Source organism: Grammomys surdaster, unplaced genomic scaffold, assembly GCF_004785775.1.
Source record: "Grammomys surdaster isolate TR1022 unplaced genomic scaffold, NIH_TR_1.0 264, whole genome shotgun sequence".
Classification (NCBI taxonomy): Eukaryota; Metazoa; Chordata; class Mammalia; order Rodentia; family Muridae; genus Grammomys; species Grammomys surdaster.
Genome location: NW_021604705.1, coordinates 2,096,786 through 2,123,901, shown reverse-complemented (window position 1 = coordinate 2,123,901; position 27,116 = coordinate 2,096,786). Strand labels below are relative to the sequence as shown.

Here is a 27,116-nt window from a genome sequence, read left to right as displayed (position 1 = left end):
TACAGAAGCATGAGTGATATCACTTATATCATACATGTTGTGTTAGCGTACTCTCCTAGCTAATGCCTTGCACACAGTTCTTTGCAAGATTGTCTTAGATCTTAGCTGCCTGGCTACTCTTACTCATGTGGCCGTACAAATGCTACAGTGAAGAATAGCAATCTTGGTGGGTTGGAGTTTCAGTCTCAGGCCTCTGACAAAGGTTTACTTGAGGCAATGGGGTAATGGGTAGGGCAAAAGAGAGACTATATTTTTATGATGTCACAATAGGGCTAATATGTTCAAGTGTTACTTGTTATTGGCAGTTTGTCTTTTATTAAACTGAAGATACTAGACTTCCAAGAATTCATCAAGTGACAAAGTATTCAGGAAACAAGAATAGCTAAAGGTTCTGCTGCATACTTAAATTCTTCTTTTTAATGATGCTAATTACTTTTACAATTATGTTGCATAACACCATTTGGTTGGTGAGCTTCCTGATCCATTACTAGTCATGGATTTATGTTTGGGTTGAAATCACTTAAGAACCTGCACTTTTGTCAAAGTTTGATTTTACCCACGAATGTTTTATTGTCAGCTTACTTTTTTTTTTTAAAGAGTTGCTAATAAGGCAATCTTGAAAAATTAGATTTTAACCTCTGGCATATATAGGTTGACTGTGGTTTGCTGACTTTAGATGATGTCAAGAGAAAAGGACAGGATGCCAAGAAGCTGAATTTATAGGGAATGTGGTGTTATATTCACTTTGTATTTAAATTTCAGATGTTTTTGTGAATAATAAACAGGTCCCAATCTGGAAATCATATCAAGTTCCTTAGGTCCTACAATTCTATGATTCATTTTTGAAATTAGAAATTAAAATTAACCTTATGTAATTATACAGATTTATTAAGGTTTCTTACCATCTGGATAGTTTGAAAAATATTATTGCATTTTCCTTCTGCAGGTTTTGTTTCACAACTCCTATAGATTGTTAGCCATACTTTTCATACTATGTCATCTATTCAGTGAAAATGGACATTTATTTATATTTTAAATTGTAATCTTTATGTTTTTAAACTTTTAATTAGATTGGTCTTAGAGCATGTCAGATGAGGTCATATTGAATTCTAAAACAGAGTTCTAAAACAGAAGTCCAAAGCTTGGTTTTCATGTTTGATTTTTCTTTCTGTAGCCTCTAAAAATGCAGCCCAGAGATCATTCTCATGTCTCTAAAGATGTTTCTGTCATAATTATCACTCACTAGAAACCATGAGAACCTGCATGTACCTCTGAAGCACAGAATGGCAGCAAGAGGTTCAGGTATGATGGAGAGACCTTCTGGGAGCTAGGTGCCTGGCTGTCCACCAAGTGGTGTGCTTGGAAATGACCTTTGCCTGTATGTGCCTCATTCTTCCTGTTTGTAAGATAAAAGTATCCAATTATTGGAGCTCTAGGAATCTTTTCACTACTATTCCGTAACACTGAAGGGTTTTAACAGCTTTTAAAAGAAGACATGAAGAACTGAGGACTTAGGTGGTGGAATTCTTGCTTGGCTGTGCAAAGCCCCATTTCACTCCCCAGCATTCCCCTACCTCCTAAAATCAAAATTTCTTCTTACATAATAAATAGAAGTCTATTTTAATAAAATTTTATTTGTGAGATATTCCTCTGATATAGTTGTCATCGTTGTCATCTTCTTGTCCTTATCTTCCTCTTCTTCCTTCTTTTGGGTGGGGAGGGTGTGCTGGGGATTTAACCCAGAATCTTGTTCATGGGGTGAATGCATTTGTCCACTGAGCCACACACAGGGAGGGCTTCTGCTATTCCTAACTTTTCATCTTCAATGCAAAATTAATAAGTTGGTAGTAAACATTAGCTAGTCTTCTCTTCTCAAATACTTCTTTTTCTTTCGACTTTAGAAAGCAAGGCTTAGGGTTAAAGTTGAGGATAATCCTGCCTCATTAAAACTGTTGAGTAATAAGCTGTACTATTAATATTATAGGACTCCAGTGTAATTCTACTTGATGCATTACTTCTGTAGAATAACCTAAGGAAGTGCCTGCTTTTTCTCTTTAGATTTCTTATATATTAGACATATGAAGTCAGCTCCCAAATGCTAGAACACCACACGGAATGCAAAGATACTCACTTGCTTTTATCTTTCGGCTGGTGTGGTGTGTTAGTTTTGTGCTTGGATGAGGTTTAATGATTGTGTCTCTGTGAGGTTCATGTGTTGGAAGTACGGTCCAAACACTGGCTTGGCTGAGGCAGTGGATCCTATGAAATGTAGAGCCTGGCAGGAGCTAATTGGGCACAAGCACAGTGTGGCCACTTTTATGTAGGCCTCCTCCAATTGAGTTAGTTCTCATCAGAGTATTTTGTCTTTGGGACAGAGTCTTACCATGTAGCCCTGGCTGGTCTAAAATTTGCTGTGTAGACCAGGTTAACATCAAGCTGTTGTCATGTCCTAGTCCCAGGTGTTGGGATTAAAGACTCATGCCATCATGCCTGACCCACAAAAGTGGTGTGTGTGTGTGTAAAATGAGACTGTCTTACACCTTTGGCCTCCTCTGCACATTGCAGGTTCCTTTCCTGCTCATTACCACGTGTTGCAGCCAGGGGTCCTTCTTGAGGATGCAGGTGTCTGGCCATTGGACTTGTCACCCATCAGAGTTGTGAGCAACATAAACCTATATTTTAATCCATTACTCACTGACACGTGTTTAGTTATAGCTACACAAAGTGGACTAATACTTCCCGAAGGCCTGCATGTAGAATTTGATGCTTGTGACCTCACAAGTGTCAGCCATGATGCTGAGGATGCCTTGATTTCAACCCAGCGGTGAAGGAAAATGTCATACAGCATTGGTTCAATGGATGTTTTGGATTTGCTTTTCTAACTGTTTGAAAGCAGTGCTAAGGGACCCTGTATCAATTCCCTATTGTGGTTATAACACACTGCTCAAAACGTAGTGTCTTGAAAAATAAAAAAGTAGTACAGTCTTGTAGTGCTGGCAAGCATTGTCTGTACTGTGTTCCTTCAGGAGACTTTTCTTTTCAAAACCTTTTTAAGTGTGCACAGAGGTCAGAGGATAACTTGATGACTTCTCCATGTGTGTTCCAGGGATTATACTCAGGTCGCAAGCTTGGCAGAAAGTACCCTAAACCACCGAGCTGTCTTGATGGCTCGGCTTTTCAGGGGCCTGCAGGGACATTTGGTCCTTGTGTTCTCCAGGCTCGGCGGCTGCCCGTGTGCCTGACCATACCACCAGCCTCATAGCGCTCTGCTCTACTCAAATTAGCACATCTCCTCCAGTGTCTTTTTAAAAATGTTTTCTTTCTTTCTTTTTTGTTTTTGTTTTTTAAGATTTATTTATTTATTTTATGTATGCGAGTACACTGTTGCTCTTTCAGACATGCCAGAAGAGGGCATTAGATCCCATTACAGATGATTGTGAGCCACCATGTGGTTGCTGGGAATTGAACTCAGGACCTCTGGAAGAGCAGTTAGTGCTCTTCACCACTGAGCCATCTCTCCTGCCTGCCTCCATTGTCTTCTTGCTCCCTCTTATAAAAGCTGATGCTAACAGACAGAAGCCCACCCTGTGACCCAGGAGAGCCTCCATGTCAGTCCTCAGCTTAACCATTGCTTTGCATGATCCCTCATGCTGTGTCAGGCCGTGTGTTCACAGTCCTGAGGCAAGAGTGTGGACCTTGGGCAGGGCTGTTATTCTGCCCTCTGGTCACTGCTGTGCCTCGCTGTCTCACTACCTCAGAAAGGTCTTCTGAGACCACCCTAAGACCCCATCCATCCTGGTAGTTTCGACCACATTGCCTAATTTTATTAACTATTAAGAGAGTGTTGTATTTTTCTAAATTTATTTTTTTATCTAATTAATAAGTCATTTTCTGTCTCTTTATAGTAGGCAGGTAGAGCAGAAGCATGCTGAGTCAAACTCCTCCTAGCACGTGGACCACTGTCAGAGAAGTTTGGTCAGTCCATCTTTCTGAAAATAGTTTGTGAAAACATCTTACATTAGAATTGTATTAAGTAATACACACTTAAATTATACCTGAATCTTAGTTAAAATAAAATTTCCCTATATTTCCTTTGAACTTAAGTTTCTCCTTGGGTCCTGACTGAAGCTTGTAAAAACAAAGAAACAAACAAACAAACAAACAAAGATGTAAAAAGGAACTCCAGGTAGAAAATATATAAAAATCGAGCTCTGTGCAAAATGAATTGTACTAGAAGACATCGTGTGAAATGAGGTGAGCCATGCAGAAAGACAAGTGCTTCTTATTGTTTCCACATATGGAAAGTCTAGGAGAAGAGGAGGAGGAGGGGGAGGAGGGAGAGGAAGAAGAGGAGGAGGGGAGGAGGGAGAGGAAGAAGAGGAGGAGGGGAGGAGGGGGAGGAAGAAGAGGAAGAGGGGAGGAGGGAGAGGAAGAAGAAGAGGAGGGGAGGAGGGAGAGGAAGGGGAAGGGGGGGAGGAGGGGGAGGAGGGAGAGGAAGAAGAGGAGGGGAGGAGGGAGAGGAAGGGGAAGGGGGAGGAGGAGGGGGAGGAATAGTAGTAATGATTAGGGGCTAGGCAGAGGAGTGAAAAGAAGACGGTAGGAGGTTGATAACAAGCACATGATGGAGTAATAAGCTCTACTGTAAGGTGATGAGAGTTCACAGTGAGCTCTAGATATGAAATATTATACAAGAAGAGCTCAGGTGACAGCAGATGCTGGCGAGGATGTGGAGAAAGAGGAACACTCCTCCATTGTTGGTGGGACTGCAAGATGCTGCAACCACTCTGGAAATCTGGCGGTTCCTCAGAAAATTGGACATAGCATTACCTGAGGATCCAGCTATACCACTCCTGGGCATATACCCAGAAGATGCTCCAACGTATAACAAGGACACAGGCTCCACTCTGTTCATAGCAGCCTTGTTTATAATAGCCAGAAGCTGGAAAGAACCCAGATGTCCTTCAACTGAGGAATGGATACAAAAATGTGCTACATTTACACAATGGAGTACTACTCAGCTATTAAAAACAATGAATTCATGACATTCTTAGGTAAATGGATGGAACTAGAAAATATCCTGAGTGAGGTAACCCAATCACAAAAGAACACACATGGTATGCACTCACTGATAAGTGGATATTATCCCAAAAGCTGCAATACCCAAGATACAACTCACAGACCACATGAAGCTCATGAAGAAGGAAGACCAAGTGGGGTACTTCGGTCCTTCTTAGAAGGAGTAACAAAATACTCAAGGGAGCAAATATGGAGACAAAGTGTGGGACAGAAACTGAAGGAGTGGAGTGGCTGTCTGGAGACCATTCCACCTGGGTATCCATCCCCTGTGCAGTCACCAAAGGTAGACGCTGATGTGGATGTCAGGAAGTGCATGCTGATAAGAGTCTGATATAGCTATATGCTTAGAGGTCTGCAAGAGTCTAACATATTCAGAGGTGGATGCTCACAGCTAGCCATTGAACTGATCATGGGATTCCCAATGGAGGAGTTAGAGAGAAGACTGAAGGAGTTGAAAGGGTTTGCAGCCCCATGGGGAGAGCAACAATACCAACCAACCAGAGCCCCCAGGGTCTTATCCACCAGCCTGGGAGCACGTAGGGAGGGACCCATGGCCACAGCTGTATATGTGGAGGATGGCATTGTCGGCATAGGTGGAAGAGGAGGGCCCCTGATCCCATGAAGGCTGGATGCCCAGTGTGGGGGAAATCGAGGGTAGGGAGGTGGAAGTGGGGGGGTAGGTGGGGGCACATCCTCATAGAAGCAGGAGGAGGGGGGATGGGATAGGAAGTTCCTGGGGGAGGGGGATAGGGAAAGGCGATAACGTCTGAGATATAAATAAAATATCCAATAAAAAAAAGAAATATTATAAAAGAAGAGCTCAGAGGCTCCAAATACTAAGAAATGGTGAGGAAATAGAAATACTAATCACCCTGATACAATTTTATACAAACGTTTTGAAATATTACACTATACCTCATACAGATACACAATTACCACATGCTAATTAACAAGGAAAAAGGATTAGAATGAATGAAAACAGTAAATACATTACTAAAATTAACGGTAATGTTACTGGACTCTGAGCTATCAAACCGACATAGCCTGTTCACCACAGATTTATGGTGTTAGTATTTACAATTCAGAGGAGCCTGAGATAAGAGCTGTTATAGTCACACAAGGGTCTGGGAAGAATAGGAAAGGGCAAGGTTCATATTAATTGAGACGTCAGTTTTGGTAAGTAGGACTTTTCTGATGCTGTTCCCAAAACATGATCTTAGTGCTTTAGGAAACTCGAGGAGCTTTTAGGCAGAAAGTAGATTGCCTATTGACCTGGCACTTAGAGCTGCAGGTCTAATGGGAAGACTGCATCTAGTAAGCAGGTAATTTGTAGTTGTATCATGGTTTCCTTGTGCATCCAGGTGATTGGTAAGACAGCCTATTAGTGAGCTACTGCAGAAATACTGAGTGAGCTCCTAGTGCTGCTCAGCCCCAATCCCTGATGTCATCCGGCTCTGCAGAGAGGAGAGAGATGAGGACTATGGGAGAGGAGTGTTGTGGACTGAACTGGACTGCCTCAAAACTCATGTACTAGAGCCACCACCTAGTGTGGTCATACATGAAGACAGGGGTTTAAAAGAGGAGATTAAGGTTAAATGAGGTTATTGGGCTGGGGTCCCTAATCCAAGAGGACTCCTATCCTCAGAAGAAAGGGGAGTGACTCTGAGAGTTCACACACAGACTGTGTGAGGACATGGTGAGGCCACAAAGAGGTCTTGGGAGAAACTGAGCCTGCCAGCCTCTGTCCAGGGACATCCGTCCTCCAGAATTGTGAATAAGGAAATCTCTGTTATTTAAGTCACCCCATCTGTGGTATTTTATTAGGGCCTCTGGCAGTTTCTAGGGTGAGGGGTAGTGGCCTGAGTTCTGAAATTCAGATAGTGTTGTTTTCAGGAAACCGTCTAGGTCAAGGGTCTGGTGCAGCAAAGCTCTCAGGAGAAGCAGTGGGTAAAAGATACAGGCAATGTTCTTCTTTTGAACTAGAGAATAGATGAAAGAAGTCCATGTGGATACGGTGCAGGGAGGTGCTTGTAAGCCTACTTGGGCTTGACTGGCCGATGGGGCTGAATGCATCTGAACTTTTTGTCTCCCTGGTTAGAGGGGACTGAGGTTCTCAGGAACTGCTGTACAGGAGTCTCCCATCCATGTCTTTTCAAATACTGTTCAATAGAATCATCTTGTTGCACCAGAAAACTCTGTTAGTGCTGGTTAGGCCGTCTCTTTTCACTGCATCCTAAATGTGGAGAACTGGAAGTTAAGGGCTGGTTGCAGCCCTGCTGATGCCCTGTCCCATGATGCTGGCTCTCAGGGATTAGCAGCCGAATTTTCTCCATGAGGCTGCTAAGGTGGGGCCTGCCCTAAAATAATGCTCATTGTTTCTCTTCATGAGAGCAAGTACACATATTTATTTTAGAAAATTAGGCACATACCAAAGAACAAACCAGAGAACACATGAACATATAGACAGAAGAATGACCACAATAAAAATCTGGTACTACATAGTCTACTGCTCAGAGCTAGCGACTATTGGTACTGGGGGTGAAAGGAAAAGCTGTTTTGTTTCCTGCAGCTTATGCCTGTGACCATTCAACATGCAAATGTTAACATGACCAGTAGGTATTTTTAGGGCCCCTGCTGGTTGTCAGAATTTGTAGGATGACACACAGTAAGCAGTGATTATTTTTGTCATGGAAACATTTGGGGGATGATATTCTCAGTGTATACAAAGTCTTAAGTTTGCCTCTTAGAAAGAGGTAGCAGCTTCTTTGAAATTAGGTTTTACCACTTAGAACTGGAATGCTATTTTAAAAGTATACTTTAGAGGTTTGATGAAGGATTTTTTTTAAATTTTAGCTTAAATGTTTTCCGTGTAAGTAGATAATATTTACTGTATTATTTCAGTCTTGAATGAAACCCAGCTTCCTTTTTGAGGTAGAAAGCTTAATTTTAAAAGAGATGCTCACAGACTAGAGAATAAGTTTACTGCAGTAAAGTTGGATATGCAGTGGTTCATGAAGAGAGACAAAGCAGAAAGGTCGAGCTCTTGAGTGATGGTTATTAACTGCAAACTGGACACGCTCAGCTTCCAGGAGGCCTGGAGCTTTGCTGTAGTGTGCTGTCTTTTATCCTCCTTGTTGAACTGTTGGCTCATTTCTGATGCCAGAGTCTTTCAGAAGCATCCTAAAAACTGCTCATACCTGATCAGCACAGCCGACTAGTAAATGCACTTTACCTTTCTGATGTTGCAGCTGGCTCACGTGGACAAGGCAAGCTTCCAGGTGGACGCCTTTGGAACCTCATTCATTCTTGATGTCCTGCTGAACCAGTAAGTGCTTGCTGCTGAGTTGTCTTCACTTGAATTATACTATCTAGTGACTTCAAGGTGTTAGTCCTGCTAATAGCGGGAAATGAATGTGTATTAGAAATTGAACAACTCTACAAGGTCACTTTCACAAACATATAATGGAAGGCAAGGGTTCTGTATCATAAGAACATGTATGACCTGAGCCACCAATAGATTATGAAAATACACTTAAGACAGTAGAAGTTCTTTCTCTATGTGTGGTTGTTTGTGTACTTTTCATGTATACATGGGTTCATTCGTGTACAGGTGGGTGTGGGGGTCAGAGGACAACTAGTGGAAATTGGTTCTCACCACGTGGGTTCCAGCAGTTGAAATGAGATCCTCAGGCTTGGCGGATGGCGTTGTTGCCTGCTGAACTTCTGGGCTATCTTAACGGTTTTGTTCTTGTGGTTTTTGAGAGCGGGCGGGGGAAAGAGAGAGGAAGAGAGTCTTTTCATTCATGTACATTTTGTCCAACTCGATTATGCTCTTTGATGAATTCTGTGTGCGAAAACCTTTGTTTTCTGAGGAAGAAACACATATGACCATATTTATCAGAACATGACTAAGAAGTTTACAAGACCGAGAGAAAAGTAGATTTTCAAATAGATATTGCCATGAAAATATTAGACATTTTTCCTTTCAGCCTGATATCTATACTAAATGTAGGTGGTAAGTAGCTATTTCCTTTTTAAATATTTCTTTATTCTTGAATTCACAATACGTACAATTACTCAGTTTTCCCACACCTACTCCCTCTCTATTTCTCATATCACTTTAGCACATTCTTTTTCCAACTTCGTGCCGCCCTAAACTACAAACTGAACCTAGTTAGTTCTGTTCATATATGCGTGGACATGGGGCTGTCCACTGGAGTCTAAGCATCCTACCAGTGGCCACATCTCAGAAATGATTGTCCGACTGTCAGCGACTATTAACTACCACTAATTACTCAGTAATCACCTACAGTTCCTATGCTGGCGTTTTGGCTGGCTAATGCAGGATATATGCAGGTAACTCCAGCTGCCGTGGGTTCATGGATGCATGTGTATGTCATAGTCACTTGCTGTGAAGAGACAACCATGACCAAGGTAACTCTTATAAAAGAAAGCGTTGAACTGGGGGCTCGCTTCCAGTTTTAGAGGTTCTCCCATTACCATCATGGCGAGAAGCATAGCAGCACATGAGCATACCTGATGCTGGAGAAGTAGCCGAGCGTTCTACATGCTGGTCTGCAGGCAGCAGGCAGAGAGCAATGCTAGGTCTGTTGTGAGTCTTTTGAAACCTTCAAGCCCACCTCCAGTGACACACTTCCTTCAACAAGGCCACACTTCATGATTCTTCTAATCCTTCTCACAGTAGCATTCCCTGGTGACTGCGCATTCTAATATATGAGTCTATGCGGGCCTTTCTTATCCAAACCACCACAGTCTAGAGGACAGCATCTCACAGCGCTCTTCCCCATTTTGCAACTCTTACATTGTCTTCTACCTAATTTTACAAGATGTTCCCTGAATATGTGTGTGTGTGTGTGTGTGTGTGTAGAGGTGGGGTGTGATAATGTAGATACCCTGTTTGGGTTGAGCACTCAGCCCCATATTCTTGGCACTTTGACCAGTTATGCATCTCTCCATTGTCCACTGACCACTGAAAAAGTAGTTTCTATGACCCAAGTTAAGAGCAGCCAGGTTCTATGGGTATAAACATATAAGCACAAATATTTAGAAAACACTTTAACAGCATCGCTGTTTAAGAAAATATCAGTAAAGGGTTCTATTTGGGGCCAGTTGCCTCCTAGCCATGGGGTTTTGACTGTACCAGAAAAGAATTTTTACAGTACCAGAAAAGAAATTTCATTTCCTGGAGCAGGGCTGAGATCTGGTCAGAAGGTTATGACTTACCCCATACCAGTTGCGCCATTCTTACACCACTGGGTGCATCTCGCAGGGCAGGTTGGAGTTGTAGCATGCAGAGCATGGGGAAAACCATGTCCTCATCCAACAGCCTGTGCTGCACCTTACAGCATTTTGAGAGATGAGCATCAAGGAGGAAATTCCTTGTTTATATTTTGATTAGTTTCTCTGTCTGACAGCCAAAGTGTGTGTGTATGCGTACACAGGTGTGTGTGCACGTGTGTGCATATGAGTGTGCATGTGTGCAGGCATGTGTGTGTGTGTTTTTCATCAATAAGGTCTTACCATCCAGTAAAACCTCATAAATTAACAAGTACAGGAGCACAATTAAATTATAGTAAGGTCAATGACAATGGTCTGTGTTAGTTTTCAGACTTCTGAGATCTCCCTGACCAAATAATATGTAGGGAGGCATCCCATGACTTATATTGCAACTTATACTTAATAATCCATGCAGCCTGCCAGTGAGCCGATTGTCTATTAAATGCAGGGTATTCCGTTTTAACTCCTTGTTTTAGAGTTATGTTTTGGAACTGGCTTACTACTTAGTAGGTTTCCATAGGCGTTCTCACGAATCCTTAGTTTTGTATAACTCACTCCACGCTGCTCTTCTCCCAGTCCCTGCCCTCATCCCCATTTAATTCATTAACTTGCAGGATTACCCACCCACACATCATTTTAAATTTTACCTGTGTTCTTCTGTCCCTCCAATTATTTTAGCTGGGTTGTGAGATGGGGACTTTGTGTGGTTTAAGGGCTCAGGGTGAGCCCTCCTATTCCCATTCCCTCTCTTTCTTCCCTGAGTATCCAGTTTCCCTATTTTAGCTTTACCTAAAGCTAATCTCCAGTGTCCCATTTTGCAAGCACCCTCCCAAAGGTCTCTAGCTAGTTTCCTGGCTTCTACTTGTGCTCCAACTTAAACACAAAAGAGAAGGCTTGAAGGCACGTTTTACAGATGAGAGAAAAGAGCGTTTATCTTTCCGGCCCGAGGAGTTACCTTATTCTGTACACCTTTTTTCTAGTTCCATTTACTTATTCAAATTTTATGATTTAATTTTTCTTTACAGCTTAGAAACATTTTACAGCATAGGTGCTGATTTTTCTTATCTGTCCATCTCTCGGTTCATGTACAGGTTGATTTCCTTTTCTAGCTATTGTGACTAGAATAACAGTGGACATAATGTGCAAGTGTCTCTGTAGTTGGGTAGAAACTGTGTTAGTAGTTATTTTTATATTCTATAAAAAACCAGCTTTTTTATACCTCATTTTTAAATAGATTTTTTTTGATTTCATGGTTTCAGTTTGTTTCACTACTAAGGCTCTATTAGTTTAGGAAGAAGGAAAATAGAAATTGAATATGCTTTTAAAAAGCTTTGATCTCTTCTCTCATGAAGGAACTCAATGACTCTGGAACAAACAATTTTTTTTTCTCTTACTACAGGAAAATGTGTAGCTGCATATCAGTTGCAGAGTAGATCTAATTATACTTATTTTTAGATTAAAATTGAAGAAAAAGTATCATTATATAACATTCCTTCAAAACAGCCAGTAAGCCAGATTATCTATCATCAGATTGTACAAGAGTTCATTCACCCTTTGGGTTGTAATTTTGCAGAAGGCATTTTAAAAACCCAGAAAGACTAAAAGTAAGAAGCATGGCCAGTTCCTGTTTTGTCAGAGTTAGGAAGGTTAGGAAGTGGCTTCCTTCATGGGTCATGGCTATGAAATTTCACACATTAATAACACTAAACATATGGCCTGTTCTGCTGTGGTCCTGAAGCTAAACTGGACCTTCCAAAGGTCTGCAAAGAGTACAGCATTTTACTATGAAACATTCCTTAAGAAGAAGAAGGCTCAATAAAGACATACAACCATATTGTCTGAGCAATACAGGCCAAGCATTTTCCTGTAAACTACTCTGCTTTTCAATGAGTGAATAATTAAACAGAATAGTGGGGAAGTTTTCTGTTCAGCTCCCTGAGCATTTTATGACAGGTTACCTGTCAAAATGACTCCCCTATCAACAGACCACAGAGGAGCAAATGCCACAAGCAGAGTGATATGCTCTACTGGAATGTGAAACATACATGATATTTAGCAAGAACTCATTTTCTGAAGTCCTTGTTTTTGGAAGGGATTCTCTTGTGCAGCTATCAGATCTGATATGACCCAACTCCAAGACGTAGAGTGCATTTTCCTTATTAGGGATCATTCCCTCTTCTTATTTCAGTAACATCCAAATACTTTCTCTCTTACTCTGTGAGCCCTAGCCCAATCTTTCTTTTCCCTGTTTCACCGTGGTGAAGGCACCTGAGACTTAGAAGATGAGCTGACCACACTGAATGCAGGTGGAGTTGGGGTGGGGAAATCAAGGGCAGGAACAGAGAACACTCAGATTTTGATCAAATGGGCAAGTTCAGTCTTGTCTTTAGTTTAGGGGATCACCTTCCAGTTAGTACCCCTTTGCCTTCTTTCCACTGAGGCCCTGAGTTTATAGAACTAGGAGTCCTGGTAGATAGAAGACAGGCTGGGAATTCAGTTGGAAGTGAAGGCTAGCTCTGGACGTGACTTTACGTGACTGCGTTCCGCTGTGAGCAGTTAATACAGAAGATGAAAACAAACAATGAGGACAAGCGTCTCAGTGATGATCTGTGTGATGATAACTAGCAGACGTTTTCCTGTTATTACTTAATATGCACATGAATAGTTTGCTCTTCTGGGTAACTCATTATTTGATTATTCATTCATAATATACATTGTATAGAAGACAAATCTATGCTGAATAATTTAATATTCTTGTTTTCATTTTACATATATGCACAAACATGTATGCATGTATGTGTAAGTACATAGACATACACATAAACATATAGATATACATATATACATGCAGATAGACATATACACACATAATCCCCTGGGTAGAGCTGAGAGTTTTTCTGGAATCTGTGGACTTCAGAGACCACAAAGAAATAAATGACTTATTCTTAGGGAACTTGCTTTCTGGCCAGAAAGACACTAAACTTGTCAGATAAGGTACCATCAGAGAGTGGCCTTGTTGTTAGTGGGATACCTGTGTTGTGATGAAAGTGATAGTTAAGTTTCTGTCAGGACATCCTCCAAGCAGAAGGAGCAACAGTAAAAGTGAAGGCAAGAACAGGCTTACGAGAGGAGGAAGGATAGCTCAAGACCATGAGACAGGGCGAGCATTATTAAATGAGGTTACACGCGGACAAGGAGCCAAAGTATCTGTGCCTCTTACATAACAGAAAGACATAGCTAACAGTGGGTTACCGATTTCCTTACATTTTGTTGCATTATTGAATCCTTTCCTCATTTGTTTGTGATAATTCAGATTCAGGTTTTCTGTATTTAAAAAATTTTAAACAGATGCCTCCAAGATTTATTCCTTGAATACAGGGTCTGCTGGTTAGTTATTTCCAACATGATACAAACTAGAGACACCTGTAAGATGTACTGGTCGAGAGACGTGTGAGTGGATGAGATTGGCATTAGCGGATCTCTGTAGGACATTTTCGTGTTAACGACTGATGTGGGAGGGTTCTGTCAGCTGTGGGTAGTGCCACTCTTGGACATGTGGTCTGGTGTGGCATAAGAAAGCAAGCCGAGTGAGCCACAGAGATTAATCCATCAGCCGTGTTCTCCATGGTCTCTACTTCAGTTCCTGCACTGACTTCCCTCAGTCATGGGCTGTAACATGGAAGTGCAAGCCAAATAAACCCTTCCTTCCCCAGGTTGGCTTTGGTCAGAGTCTCATGACAGCAACAGAAAACAAACTGATATACAGGGCTTGATTTCACCGAGCTATTTATTGATCCTTTATAAGCAGAATGACTCTGAAAAAAAATTCCCAAAGTTGACTTAAAAACAAATTAAACAAACAAACAAACAAACAAACTAACTAACAAAACCAAACCTAATATACCAGTAAAACAGGAAGAAATGTTTATCGAGTATTTAAGTCTTAAAAAGGATTCCAGAGAGCTGGATTGGTGAAGCATGCCTGTGACCTCAGCTCTTAAGGGGAAGAGACAGGAAGATTAGGTAGGAATGTGACTCAAAAAACAAATCTATCACCAGAGAGCTCAGGATAAATACAAGCACACTGTAACGTGTGTGTACACACCTATATATTACATTAAGTATTTGTGCCAAAATAATTTAAGTAACTATAAGTATAGCTGTATTTAGTTCTAAATCACCTCATTTGGTGATGAAGTAGTTGTCTCAGATCTTTTGATATTGAGAATATCTGAAGTATTTACTGTTAGGCAGAATGTAGTTATTTATTTACCAGGGCTATTCTTATCATAACACCACCTAAATTAACAGAGGTACCTTTATAGAAGTGTAATGATTATCTTAAGGTGTACTTTACTGCTCACAAAATTCACCTAATTCAAATGTACTATTCAGAGATTTTCAAGCTAATTTTACTGAGTGATACAATAGTCTCTGTTAATCAAACTTTGTTTTGTTGTTTTGTTTTTTGTTCTTTTTGTCTTGTTTTTGAGACAAGGTTATCACAGGCTGTCTCAGAACTTGTTCTGTAGTCCTGGCTTGCCTCTAACTTGTGATCCTCCTGCCTGGGTACAGGGATTACAGGTGTCTCTCACTACTGTATATCAGTTGTAAAAAAAAATCTGAATTCTTCCAATAAGATTTCTCTCCCCATTTAGATTTAATCCATCCTGTCACTAGTTCCTAGGCAGTAACTACTTGGTCTTTAATTTGCTTTAATTTACTTTGTCTTTAAGTTGTTCTCCCTGCACCCATATATACAATATGTGTTCTCTGCCTGATTCTCTCTTCAGTTGGCGGGCTGACGAAGTTCATGTAGGGTGTAGCATGGATCAGAAGTTCATTCTAGTTCTTTTGTTTGTATGTGTCTCTGTGCGGGTTCTGTGCATTCATCCCTCTCCCTCTCCCTCCCCCCTCTGTGTGTGTGTGTGTGTGTGTGTGTGTGTGTGTGTGGTGTGTCTATGTGTAGTTCATCTGTTTTATTCCTGAATTATACGATTATCATGTTATATCTTATAGATGTAAATCTTATATCTCTCCATTCACTTGATCTTTGGCATTTAGACCCTCCCTCATTTTTTTTAGTTTTTATGAATGATGTTACTTTGGACATTTCCTACACAACTTTGTATTTTTCTCTTGAGTAGAAATCCAAAAGTGAAACTTTCAGGTCATATAGGATCTTTCTTGTTTAATTGCTAGAAAAAATGTTCAAGTGCTTTCCCTAGTGGACGTTTGGGATTTTAGTTGTGGTATGACATGTTTGTCTTTCTGTGAATGCTATGTCTAGTGTAAAGAATTACAAAGGCTTTAGGTTTTTGTATTATATCTGTTGCAAGTCTGGAAAGACTTCCATATTTTTGATGGCTGTAATCTTATGTTACCTTGATTCATAATGAAACTTTTCCTTAGAAATATATATTGAGCTTTTGAAACCTTTACAGACAAGAGTCTCCCGTTGACAGAATAACCCAAGGAACTGTATGTGGACCTCACGTATTTTAGACTTGACAGAAGCGTATTTCATTTCTGGTTTTGTTCATTTGTTTCTTTGCTTGTTTTCTCTTTTTTGTTTTGCAAACAGGATTTTGATGTGTATCCCAGGTGGCCTCCAACTTCCTCAAAGCCCTCCTGTTACATTCTGAGTAGTAGGATTATAGTATCGAATTGCTGGCCTGCGTCTGTTATTATTATCTTCCTCCTCCTTACCACCGCTACCACCATCATCACCACCATCACCTTGAGAGGTTGTAGTTGTAAATAGTAAGCCCCAGACTAAGATTTTGTAAGGATAGATATAGTCTCCTCAAAAACAAGGCATTCCTTGAATTCACCCAGGGAGGCTTGATTGTTACTGGGACTGCCTTCGGCTTCAAAGCCCAGAACAGGAGGAATTGGAATGGAGGTACCGAACAGGCCATTGGACATGACTGCTGTTGAGCCAGAGAGTGACCCACAGAGACCAGACATCAAATACGAAAGCTAAGACCGGGGCAGTTATTTCTGAAGAAATGAGTTGAAGGATTCTAGAGGCTCAGAGTGGAGCTGGAGCCCACACATCTTTCTGTTACTGCTTCACATAAACTTTCTGTAGTTCTATTCATTATTAAAAAGTATAGCCTTAATGCCTGGAATAATGGCATTTGATTATAATTCTAGCATGCAGGAAACTGGGGTAAGAGAGTTGTGAGTTGTAAATTTAGATCTGCCTGGGTTATTTAACCAGAGACTATGCCTAAAAAATAGGAATAATCATCTATACATAGGAATGAAGCCAGAATGAAGTCTATTACCTTATACTATTGTGATATTTATGTGTATATATGTGTAATAAAAAGAAGATACAGATATTACTTGTTGATATTTTTAGCATTACTTTCTCTTTTTGACCAATAAGAAAATCTGGAGGTTATAGCATGCTTATGAGCATATTATTTAAATTTGTAAATAAAACTAAAGAAGCATTTAATAAAAGCAAGACTGTGGCAAAGTTTTCAAGGAAAATACCATAGAAATGCTATTTTATGTTTGAAATTATTGTTCTATATATTTTTCTGTTATGTTATCCATGCATTAGATGAGTTGAAAATGTATTTGGTAGGTTCAGTCAGTACTTTAAATGTGCAACAGTGAAATCTTCATTGCAATTAAATGGTTTTGCAGAATTGAGTAGATGCTCTTTTCAGTTTTTACAGTGATTAAAGGGCATATTGAACACTGTATCATCATCAGCCTCTGATGTCTGCCAACATGATGCCAAATGATTTAATCCTGCAAATTATTTAGCAGTGTTAGTAGGACAGATGGACAATAGTTTTAGTACAGATTGACAATACAATCAATTGAATTTCTTAGACATAGAATAACTTAATTGTATGATACTGCTGCTAAGGTGTAGTATGGGCAGTGGCCTGTGGTTATGCACACCTGTGTTCCATTTGTTTGCCAACTAAGGAGAAAAGGTTACTTGAACTGGTCAGTTCAATGCCAGCATTGGCAAATTTGTCTCAGAAACAAAGATAGTAACATATTACCAAAGCCAAAACCAAACAAACTAAACTGCTCTCCAAAAGAAACCAAAAAATATTGGATGAATAAAATATTTTTTTAAAGTAAAAGATCTATGTTGAAATAACTCTATTTGCTTTTTAGTTACTATTGGGTCTTAGAGTATGGTACAGAGTGCGTGCTTAGTACAGGAGATAATATTTCATAGAGGCTGTGGCTTTTGTGTTGCTGAAGTATTTTTCTCATCATGTTGTAGATCACGCTGTTACCACATACCATAAATATATGTTTTCTTACATCAACAAGACCTAGTACAACAGCTGTATTGTGTAACCCTGTCTCAGGACTGTGGTCTCTTGGCCGTTTTCAGAAAAGAAGTATATGATAATCATTTCAATAATTTTCTTTCAAGTTTTTTTAAATCCCCTCTATAACTTCTATCCCCTTCCCAAACTACATCTGTTCTCCCTCTCCTTTAAAGCTTTGAAGGTGGAATGGACTTGGGGATTTTTTTTTATTGGATGTTTTATTTACATTTCATATGTTGTCCCCTTACCCCATCCCCCACCCACCCAGGAAACCCCTATCTCCTCACCCCTCCTCCTGCTTCTCTGCAGATGTACCCCTACCTACCCCCCCACCTCCCCACCCTCAAATTCCCACCCCCTGGTGCGTCCAGCCTTCATGAGACCAAGGATCTCATAAAAGGTATGGTATGCCCAGCAGGGCCCTCCACCCTTGCATATACAGCTGAAGCCATGGATCCCTCCCTATGTGCTCCCAGGCTGGTTCTTTAGACCCTGGGAGCTCTGGTTGGTTGGTATTGTTGCTCTCCTCATGGGGCTGCAAACCCTTTCAGCTCCAACAGTCTTCACTCTAACTCCTCCATTGGGAACCCCATGATCAGTTCAATGGCTAGCTGTGAGCATCTGCCTCTGAATATGTCAGACTCTTGCAGACCTCTGAGGAGACATCTATATCAGGCTCTTATCAGCATGCACTTCCTGACTTCCACATCAGCATCTACCTTTGGTGACTGCACATGGGATGGGTACTCAGGTGGAATGGTCTTCAGACGGCCTCTACTTCAGTTTCTGTCCCACACTTTGTCTCCATATTTGCTCCCTTGAGTATTTTGTTGCTCCTTCTAAGAAGGACCGAGGCACTCCCACTTGTTCCTCCTTCTTCATGAGCTTCATGTGGCCTGTGAGTTGAATCTTGGGTATTTCAAGTTTCTGGGCTAATATCCAATAATCAGTGAGTGAATACCATATGTTTTCTTTTGTGATTGGCTTACCTCACTCAGGATGATAATTTCTAGTTCCACCCATTTACCTAGGAATTTCTCGAATTCATTGTTTTTAATAGCTGAGTAATACTCCATTGTGTAAATGTACCACATTTTTTTTAATCCATTCCTCAGTTGAAGGACATCTGGGTTCTTTCCAGCTTCTGGCTATTATAAATAAGGCTGCTATGAACATAGTTGAGCATATGTCCTTGTTATATGTTAGAGCATCTTCTGGGTATATGCCTAGGAGTGGTATAGCTGGATCCTCAGGTAATACTATGTCCAATTTTCTGAGGAGCCGCCAGACTGATTTCCAAAGTGGTTGCACCATCTTGCAGTCCCACCAACAATGGAGGAGTGTTTCTCTTTCTCCACACCCTCACCAGCATCTACTATCACCTGAGTTTTTAATCTTAGCCATTCTGACTGGTGTGAGATGGAATCTCAGGGTTATTTTGATTTGTATTTCCCTGATGACTAAGGATGCTGAACATTTCTCTAGGTGCTTATCGGCCATTCGAGTTTCCTCAGTTGAAAATTCTTTGTTAAGCTCTATATCCCATTTTTAATAGGGTTATTTGATTGTCTGGAGTCTAATTTCTTGAGTTCTTTGTATATATTGTATATTAGCCCTCTATCAGACATAGGATTGGTAAAGATCTTTTCCCAATTTGTTGCTTGTCATTTTGTCCTATTGACAGTGTCCTTTGCCTTACAGAAACTTTGCAATTTTATGAAGTCCCATTTGTCAATTCTTGATCTTAAAGCATATGCCATTGGTGTTCTGTTCAGGAACTTTCCCCCTGTGCCCAAGTATTCGAGGTTCTTCCCCACCTTCTCTTCTATCAGTTTCAGTGTATCTGGTTTTATGTGGAGGTCCTTTATCCACTTGGACTTGAGCTTTGTACAAGGAGATAAGAATGGATCAATTTGTATTCTTCTACATGTTGTCCTCCAGTTGAACGAGCACCATTTTTTGAAAATGCTGTCCTTTTTCCACTGGACAGTTTTAGTTCCTTTGTCAAAGATCAAGTGACCATAGGTGTGTGAGTTCATTTCTGGGTCTTCAATTCTATTCCATTGATCTTCCTGCCTTTCTCTGTGCCAATACCAGGTAGTTTTTATCACTATTGCTCTGTAGTACAGCTTGAGATCTGGGATGGTGATTCCTCCAGAAGTTCTTTTATTGTTGAGAATAGTTCTCGCTGTCCTGAGTTTTTTGTTATTCCAAATGAATTTGAGAATTTCCTTTTCTAATTCTGTGAAGAATTGAGTTGGGATTTTAATGGGAATTGCATTGAATCTGTAGATTGCTTTTGGCAAGATGGCCATTTTTATTATATTAATCCTGCGAATCCATGAGCATGGGAGATCTTTCCATATTCTGAGATCTTCTTCGATTTCTTTCTTCAGGGACTTGAAGTTCTTGTCATACAGGTCTTTCACTTGTTTGGTTAGATTCACACCAAGGTATTTTATGTTATTTGTGACTATTGTGAAGGGTGTCATTTCCCTAATTTCTTTTTCAGTCTGTTTATCTTTCATGTAGAGGAAGGCTACTGATTTGTTTAAGTTGATTTTATAACCAGCCGCCTTACTGAAGTTGTTGATCAGGTTTAGGAGTTCTCTGATGGAAGTTTTGGGGTCACTTAAGTATACTATCATATCGTCTGCAAATAGTGATATTTTGACTTCTTCCTTTCCTATTTGTATCCCTTTGACTTCTTTTTGTTGTCTTATTGCTCTGGCTAGACTTCCAGTACTATATTGGACTTGGGGATTTTTATTCAGGTAATATTTATATCTAACTAGAAGACTTATCCCTTATAAGCCTCATGTTGTCCCAACTAACATAGTAGGGGCCCACTAGGATTGTGTGTTCTTTCAACATGGCTACCTGAAGAAAAGAGGTTTTGCCTGATAAAACATTTCTGATAAAGCTTTGTAAATAAACTGGTCCCCCCCACCCCCATCCCCCACCCTCCCATGGATTTTGAGTTGTATAAGACTTAGCTAGGACATTTTATTTTGAAAATCAGAGGAAATACTTGTATAAAGTTCAGGGAGGTGCAGCAGGTGGGGAGGCAATGTGTTGGTAGTACTGTGACAATAACTCCAAGCATCATGTGACTGAGTGTCAATGCCTAAGATGAACTTTGTGCCACATACCTCTAATGAGGCAGGGGATTTGATGATTCAAGCTAGCCTGGGCTACATATGGAATTCTAGGCCAGCCTGGATTTCAGGAGACACTGTCTCAAGAAACTAAATGTATATTTCTATAATCTTAACATTTGGGAGGTTGGCACTGGAGAATTACTGGAAACTTAAGGCTATATAGTGTATATTATACCACCTGTAGATACATAGTAAGACCCAAGTCTAAAATACAAAACCAAAAACCAAAACCAAAACACCCTAAAATACATACTGTGATGGTTTGTATATGCTCAGCCCAAGGAGTGGCACTATTAGAGGGTGTGGTGGTGTTGGAGTAGGTGCCACCTTGTTGGATTAGCTGTGTTGCTTTAAGACCCTCATCCTAACTCCTTGGAAGTCAGTCTTCCATTAGCAGCCTTCTGATGAAGATGTTGAACTTTCATCTCTGCCTGCACCATGCCTACCTGGATGCTGCTATGTTCCCACCTTGGTGATAATGGACAGAACCTCTGAACCTGTAAGCCAGCCCCAATGAAATGTCCTTATGAGAGCTGCCTTGGTCATGGTATCTGATCACAACAGTAAAATCCTAACTAAGACAGAAGTTGGTACCAGGAGTGGGGTATTGCTGTGATAGGGCTGACCATGCTTTTGTTCAGAAGAATATGGATTTTGGGACTTCAGATTTGGAAAGTGGTGGAATGCTTTAAATGGGGCTTAATGGGCCATCCTAGTAGGATTATCGAAGACTTGCTGAGTATGATTTGAACTGTGCCCAAGACGTTTCAGTGGAGAAGAATTTCAGAATGTGGCCTAGAGACTTGGTTTTGTGGTATTTGGTGGCTGCTTTTTGCTCTTATCCAAAGAGTCTACCTGAGTCTAAGGTAAAGAGATTTATATTAATTACAGTGACAAAGGAAGTCTCAAAAAATTCCAGCAGAGTCTTTGTTCTCTAGTTAAATCTCATGAAGAGCATTATGAATAAGCATAGCAAGCTTAGAAAGGAATAATATAAAACATATGACTTAAGTATTAAAGAAGCACCAGGAAGTGAAATGGAACTGAATCCAGTGCTCTAGGAGATAACAGATTAAGGGTTTTGGGGGGCAAGATTCTACCCAGATAAATTTAGATCCAGGGATGGTAGTACACACTTTTAATTCCAGGAGACAAAGCCAAACAAATCTCTGAGTTCAAGGCCAGCCGGGGACAAAGCAGGTTCTAGGTGCCAATGGTAATATCCAGGCATTGTAGTACATGCCTTTAATCCCAGCATTACAAGAGACAGAGCCATGCAGATCTCTCAGTTCAAGGTCAATGTACAGAACAAGTTCCAGGACAGCCAGGCTTAGGCAGAGAGGGAATCATAAAACAGAAAGCTGGTAATACAATAGGGGGGGGGGGGCATGTTCCAGCCCCAGCAAGCAGCAGACCACGGCAGCTTCAGCCATGTGGTCTGGCTTTAGAGTGAAAACTATAAGCAACAACTGAGACAATTGATTCTGGTAAGCTGCAGCTAAGGAATTAGTGGTGATTAAGAAGAGACCATCATCACTGAGGTGAAATCTTCTGGGAAGTGTTTCCTGAAAGCACAAGGAAGCTGTGTTCCAGAGATAGCCAAGGGTCTACCTTTTGCTGCAGCTGTACTTGATGATGTGTAAGAGTTGCCCAGGTGGTACTAGTTTTGAAGGCATGAAGGGGTCATGAAGAGCAGCTGAGGCTTGGTACTGTGAGAAGCCATGGAAGACCATTGATGAAGGTGCAGCCTCAGTTGTAGTTGACAGCCCAGGACTGAGGCATCATGCAAAGGATTTGAGACCTGGCACCATGAAGAGAGCCTATGGGCTATCAGTGAGGCCTCATTACAGCAGAAGACAGCAGTGTTTTGGAGATGCCAGTACCATGAGATGACCACCAAGAACAGTAGCAACAGTGGAGTACAGGCAGCTGGAACCTAGAAGACAACGTGTGTGCTACAAAGGGCAGGGCTGGAGAAGTGACCCAAGCCCTTAGAGGAGCCCAGAAGATCATGAGTGGGTCTCAGACACTGGACTGTTCAAGTTTGATTTTGCTTTTGATTGTGACTGTGCCCTTATATTTTTTTCCCTCTTGAAGTAAGAAAATATTTTAGTGGAGCCTACAGTTAAGAGACTTTAAATTGTAAAAAGACTTTGAATTTTAAAAGATAATAGATATGTTAAAGGAATTGAAATTTTAACATGTAAAGACTGTGGGACTTTTAAAGTTATTTAGATCTTGGGGATGGAATAAGGGTTAAGGCTTAGTAGTGATGGGTCTGTGTGTCAAGTTGACAAAGGGTCAATTGTACTGGCTGGTTTTGTGTGTCAACTTGACACAAGCTGGAGTTGCCACAGAGAAAGGAGCTTCCCTTGAGGAAATGCCTCCATGAGATCCAGCTGTAAGGTGTTTTCTCAATAGTGATCAAGGGGGGAGGGCCCATTGTGGGTGGTTTCATTTCTGGGCTGGTAGTCCTGGGTTCTTTAAGAAAGCAAGCTGAGCAAGTCAAGGGAAGCAAGCTAGTAAGTAACATCCATCCATGGCCTCTGCATTAGCTCCTGCTTCCTAACCTGCTTGAGTTCCAGTCCTGACTTTCTTTGGTGATGAACAGCAGTGTGGAAGTGTAAGCTGAATAAACCCTTTCCTCCCCAACTTGCTTCTTGGTCATGATGTTTGTGCAGGAATAGAAACCCTGACTAAGACACATACATATACATAGATACATAGATACATAGATACATAGATACATACATACATACATACATACATAAGTATGTATGTATGCATGCATATCTACCTACCTACCTACCTACCTACCTACCTACCTACATACATACATATGTGCATGCATGAACAAACATTGGGATTTTGCTGTTCTTAAGATCTTAAGTAAACTTACTGTCTTCATTGTTTTTGAATATCAAAACATTCTAGATCTCCATAGGTAATATTGCTTTTTAGTTTTAGCAAGTGGGATTTTTAAGAAAAATGTCTCACTCATATTTTTTAATTATATATTATATTCCTTATCTCATATTACTGTCTCTAGAGGCTGGGCAGGGCCACATTTCCGTTATATGGAAAAGACAAGAAGAGCGCACTGTGGTAAGTGATGCCCAGGATCCCAGTACTTGGAGGGCTGGGGCAAGTGGACGGTTTGAGTTTCAGGCTATCTTGGAGTTACATGGTAAGTGCTGGCCCAGCCTGACTTAGAAACAAGCACTTTTCCACTTCCCTTAAAACACAAAAAGAATATATTGTCCTATGTCCCACTGGAGGAATCAGGAAAATTTTAACCCTTTTTATTGAAAATAATTATTTTCATACAATATATTCTAATCACATTTTCCCACACTTATGTCTTCCCAGATTCTTCCCACCGATTTAACTCCATGCCTTCTGTGTCTCTCTTTTAGAAAAGAAACAGGTAAATAATTAAAATAAAAGAGGATAATAAAAACAGAAACACAAAGGAAAAACAGAAGAAACACGTACAGAGAGACAGACACACATACAAACAAAACCCATTAAAATACAATCAGAAGACACACTATACAAGTAAAAGACCAGTCAGGTAAAAAAATAATCATGTTTCTGAGCAAGCTCAGTTTTTATTTTTTAAACATAAAGGATCATATAATAAAGTTTATTTCTATCATTTTCTGCTGTATCTTATACCAAAATGTTAGTAGTATATCATTATACAGCATATATAACTATAATTGCTATAATAGCCTCCTTGTAATAATTTTTATAATTACTGTAATAATAATACAAGGTTCTCAAATTATTATTATAGCCATAGTAGGAGCCTTTTGAACATTAGTCCAGTTACCTGGAGTGGTACTTATATTTTTAAAATTTTTCCCAATCTGCTTTTATTCCATTTTAATTACATTCAAGTATTAAGGTCTGTTCTAGGTTGAGGAGCTAGCAATACAATAGATGCAAATAGTCAAGGAACAAGCAAGGCAATAAACACAAATAGTCAAAGAATAAGCAAGGCAATAAACAAAGTCCCATGATCATGCCATTGATTATTGTTTCTAAGGGCTTATCAGGATGACCAAAATATCTGAGCCAACTTTCCTAGCCCAAAGTCATTTTCATGTCTGAAGCCTACTTCCTTCTTCTAGCCTAAGATTTAGATTCCTGCCTGAAATTACTTCTTTGTTCTGGCCTAAGATTTATATTCCTGCCTGAAATTACTTCTTTGTTCTAGCCTAAGATTTAGATTTCTGCTTGAAATTACTTCTTTGGTCTAGCCTAATATCAGATTTCTGCCTGAAGCCCATTTCCTTGTCCTTGGAAAATGTCATATTCCTGCCAAGCAGCCCCCAAAACTCCACATCTCCCCATTTTTTATTTCATAAACAAAACTGAGTCTGTCTTGGGTTGTTTGGACAAGAATGCCTTCTTTACATGTTGTGGAATATGCATTATCAAATGCAATGCACTTCTGTCTTAGGTTGGTAAGGCTCTGTGCAAAATCTTACCTGAGCAAGCTCAATTAAAGATATACATTACTGAATTTGCCAAGATTAAGGTCTTAATTCAAGTAACAAAGATTCCTGGCACATTTCTCAGCATGTTTAGCTCCAAGCCATAGAGCAAGCATAAGAGAGCTTAAAATGCCAGACAAGAGTACTTCTGTGTTAGCTACAGCCAAATACAGGAGCTTCCATATCAGGAGCCTGCCTCACCTAGCTGCTAACACTCTAGGCCATGTAGTGCCTCTGTCCAGATGACTCAAGGCTGTTGCCCGTTTTTCTTTGCTAAACTATCCATGCAGATGTGTTGTCTGGTTCGCACCAGATTCATGGTCCACTTAGATGACTTGTTAAAAATTTCTTGCCTCTTAGATAACTCCAGAGATTGATTGATTTTGAAATTAAGTATTTCAGGATATGTAGGAGGACAGGGTAGGGTTTTGTGGTAGGTTTTCAAGTTTGCTGTAAAATAGATGGTGTGTGTGTGTGTGTGTGTGTGTGTGTGTGTGTGTACATAAAGGATGATTTAAAACCATGAACTCATGTTTACCAAACTTCCCTGAGGAATTCCAGATGCTCAAGCAAGAGAGAACAAAAATAAACCATATGATAACCAAGGACATCATTGATAATGTGTAGTGGTGTTGACCATGAAAGATTCTGAATTTTCTACTATAAACAACATGCTATATCCTGTTCCCCCTTTGCATGGAACTTTGTAGATGGTAATAATTGAAACCTTTCCCGAAGTTGTCAATTGCTTTATGTTATCCTGAGTCAGTATCCTTTTGTGGAGGCCTGGTATCATCAGTGTCACTTGAGTTAATGATTCCACCATTATTCACTCCCTCTCAGGATCAATTTCTCATGAACCTACTACATCTTCTGTTTCTTTCCCTTTTAAAGATTTATTTGTTTATTTAAGTGTGTTTTGCTTGCATGCATATTTGTGGTCTGTGTGCCTGTCTGGTAACTATGGAGGTCAGAAGAGGGCATCAGATTTCCTGGAGTTACAGATGGTTATCAGCCACTATATTGGTTCTGGGAACTGAGCCTGGGTCTTCTGCAAGAACAGCAAGTGATCTGAGTCATTTTTAGAGACTGGAATGTTCCTTCTTTTTGGTCTTTGGTGCAGCTTTGATTCCTTCCTAGAAGCCCATAGTTTATATTATGTCAGAAAACAAAGGTTAATAAGGTCACAGGAAATTCTACCTCTTTATATGTTGTTAAAGTAGCAATCATTCCAATTTCTAAGAGTTTATCAAATGCATCAGAATTTCCAATGACAGCTGATAAAATGGCTTTCAAACAGCCCTTCTAGCAGTGTTTGAGAGGTATTTTAGTTAACTACTGACACATGGTGATGGGTATGAATACCAGAGGGTTTGAGAGAAAAAATAGATGTTAATCTATCCTTCATGCTGCAAAAACTACCTTGGGAGTTGCTAGGGTGGACAGGCCAGCTTCTTCCTCTTGGTTGATGTTGATTGCTATTAGGTAATATCTAGAAAGTCTCATTTTTTAACATTAAAATGGGTGGTTTTGATAATCATAAACTATCTGAAAAATAGTAACATTTATTACCTTTTGTGACAAGTTATTCCAGGCAAGCAAAGTCAGTTTTCATTGTATCTTCCTTTTTATCTGTTTTTATTGTCTCAACCATGGCTGCATATTACAATACTTGAGATTTCTCCTCCTCCTCCTCCTCCTCCTCCTCCTCCTCCTCCTCCTCCTCCTCCTCCTTCTTCTTCTCTCTCTCTCTCTCTCTCTCT

At 40.3% G+C, this 27,116-nt stretch overlaps 1 protein-coding gene across 9 annotated transcripts in view; it reads left to right on the top strand.

Annotated features, from left to right (window-relative positions):
* Window positions 1-27,116, top strand: part of Adam22 (ADAM metallopeptidase domain 22) — a 237,439-nt gene that overhangs the window by 23,015 nt on the left and 187,308 nt on the right. For all 9 annotated transcript variants that reach the window (XM_028776039.1, XM_028776041.1, XM_028776038.1 and 6 more), the window contains exon 3: window positions 8,325-8,401. In XM_028776039.1, coding sequence (XP_028631872.1) covers window positions 8,325-8,401 — 77 coding nt within the window. The remainder of the gene's footprint in view (window positions 1-8,324; window positions 8,402-27,116) is intronic.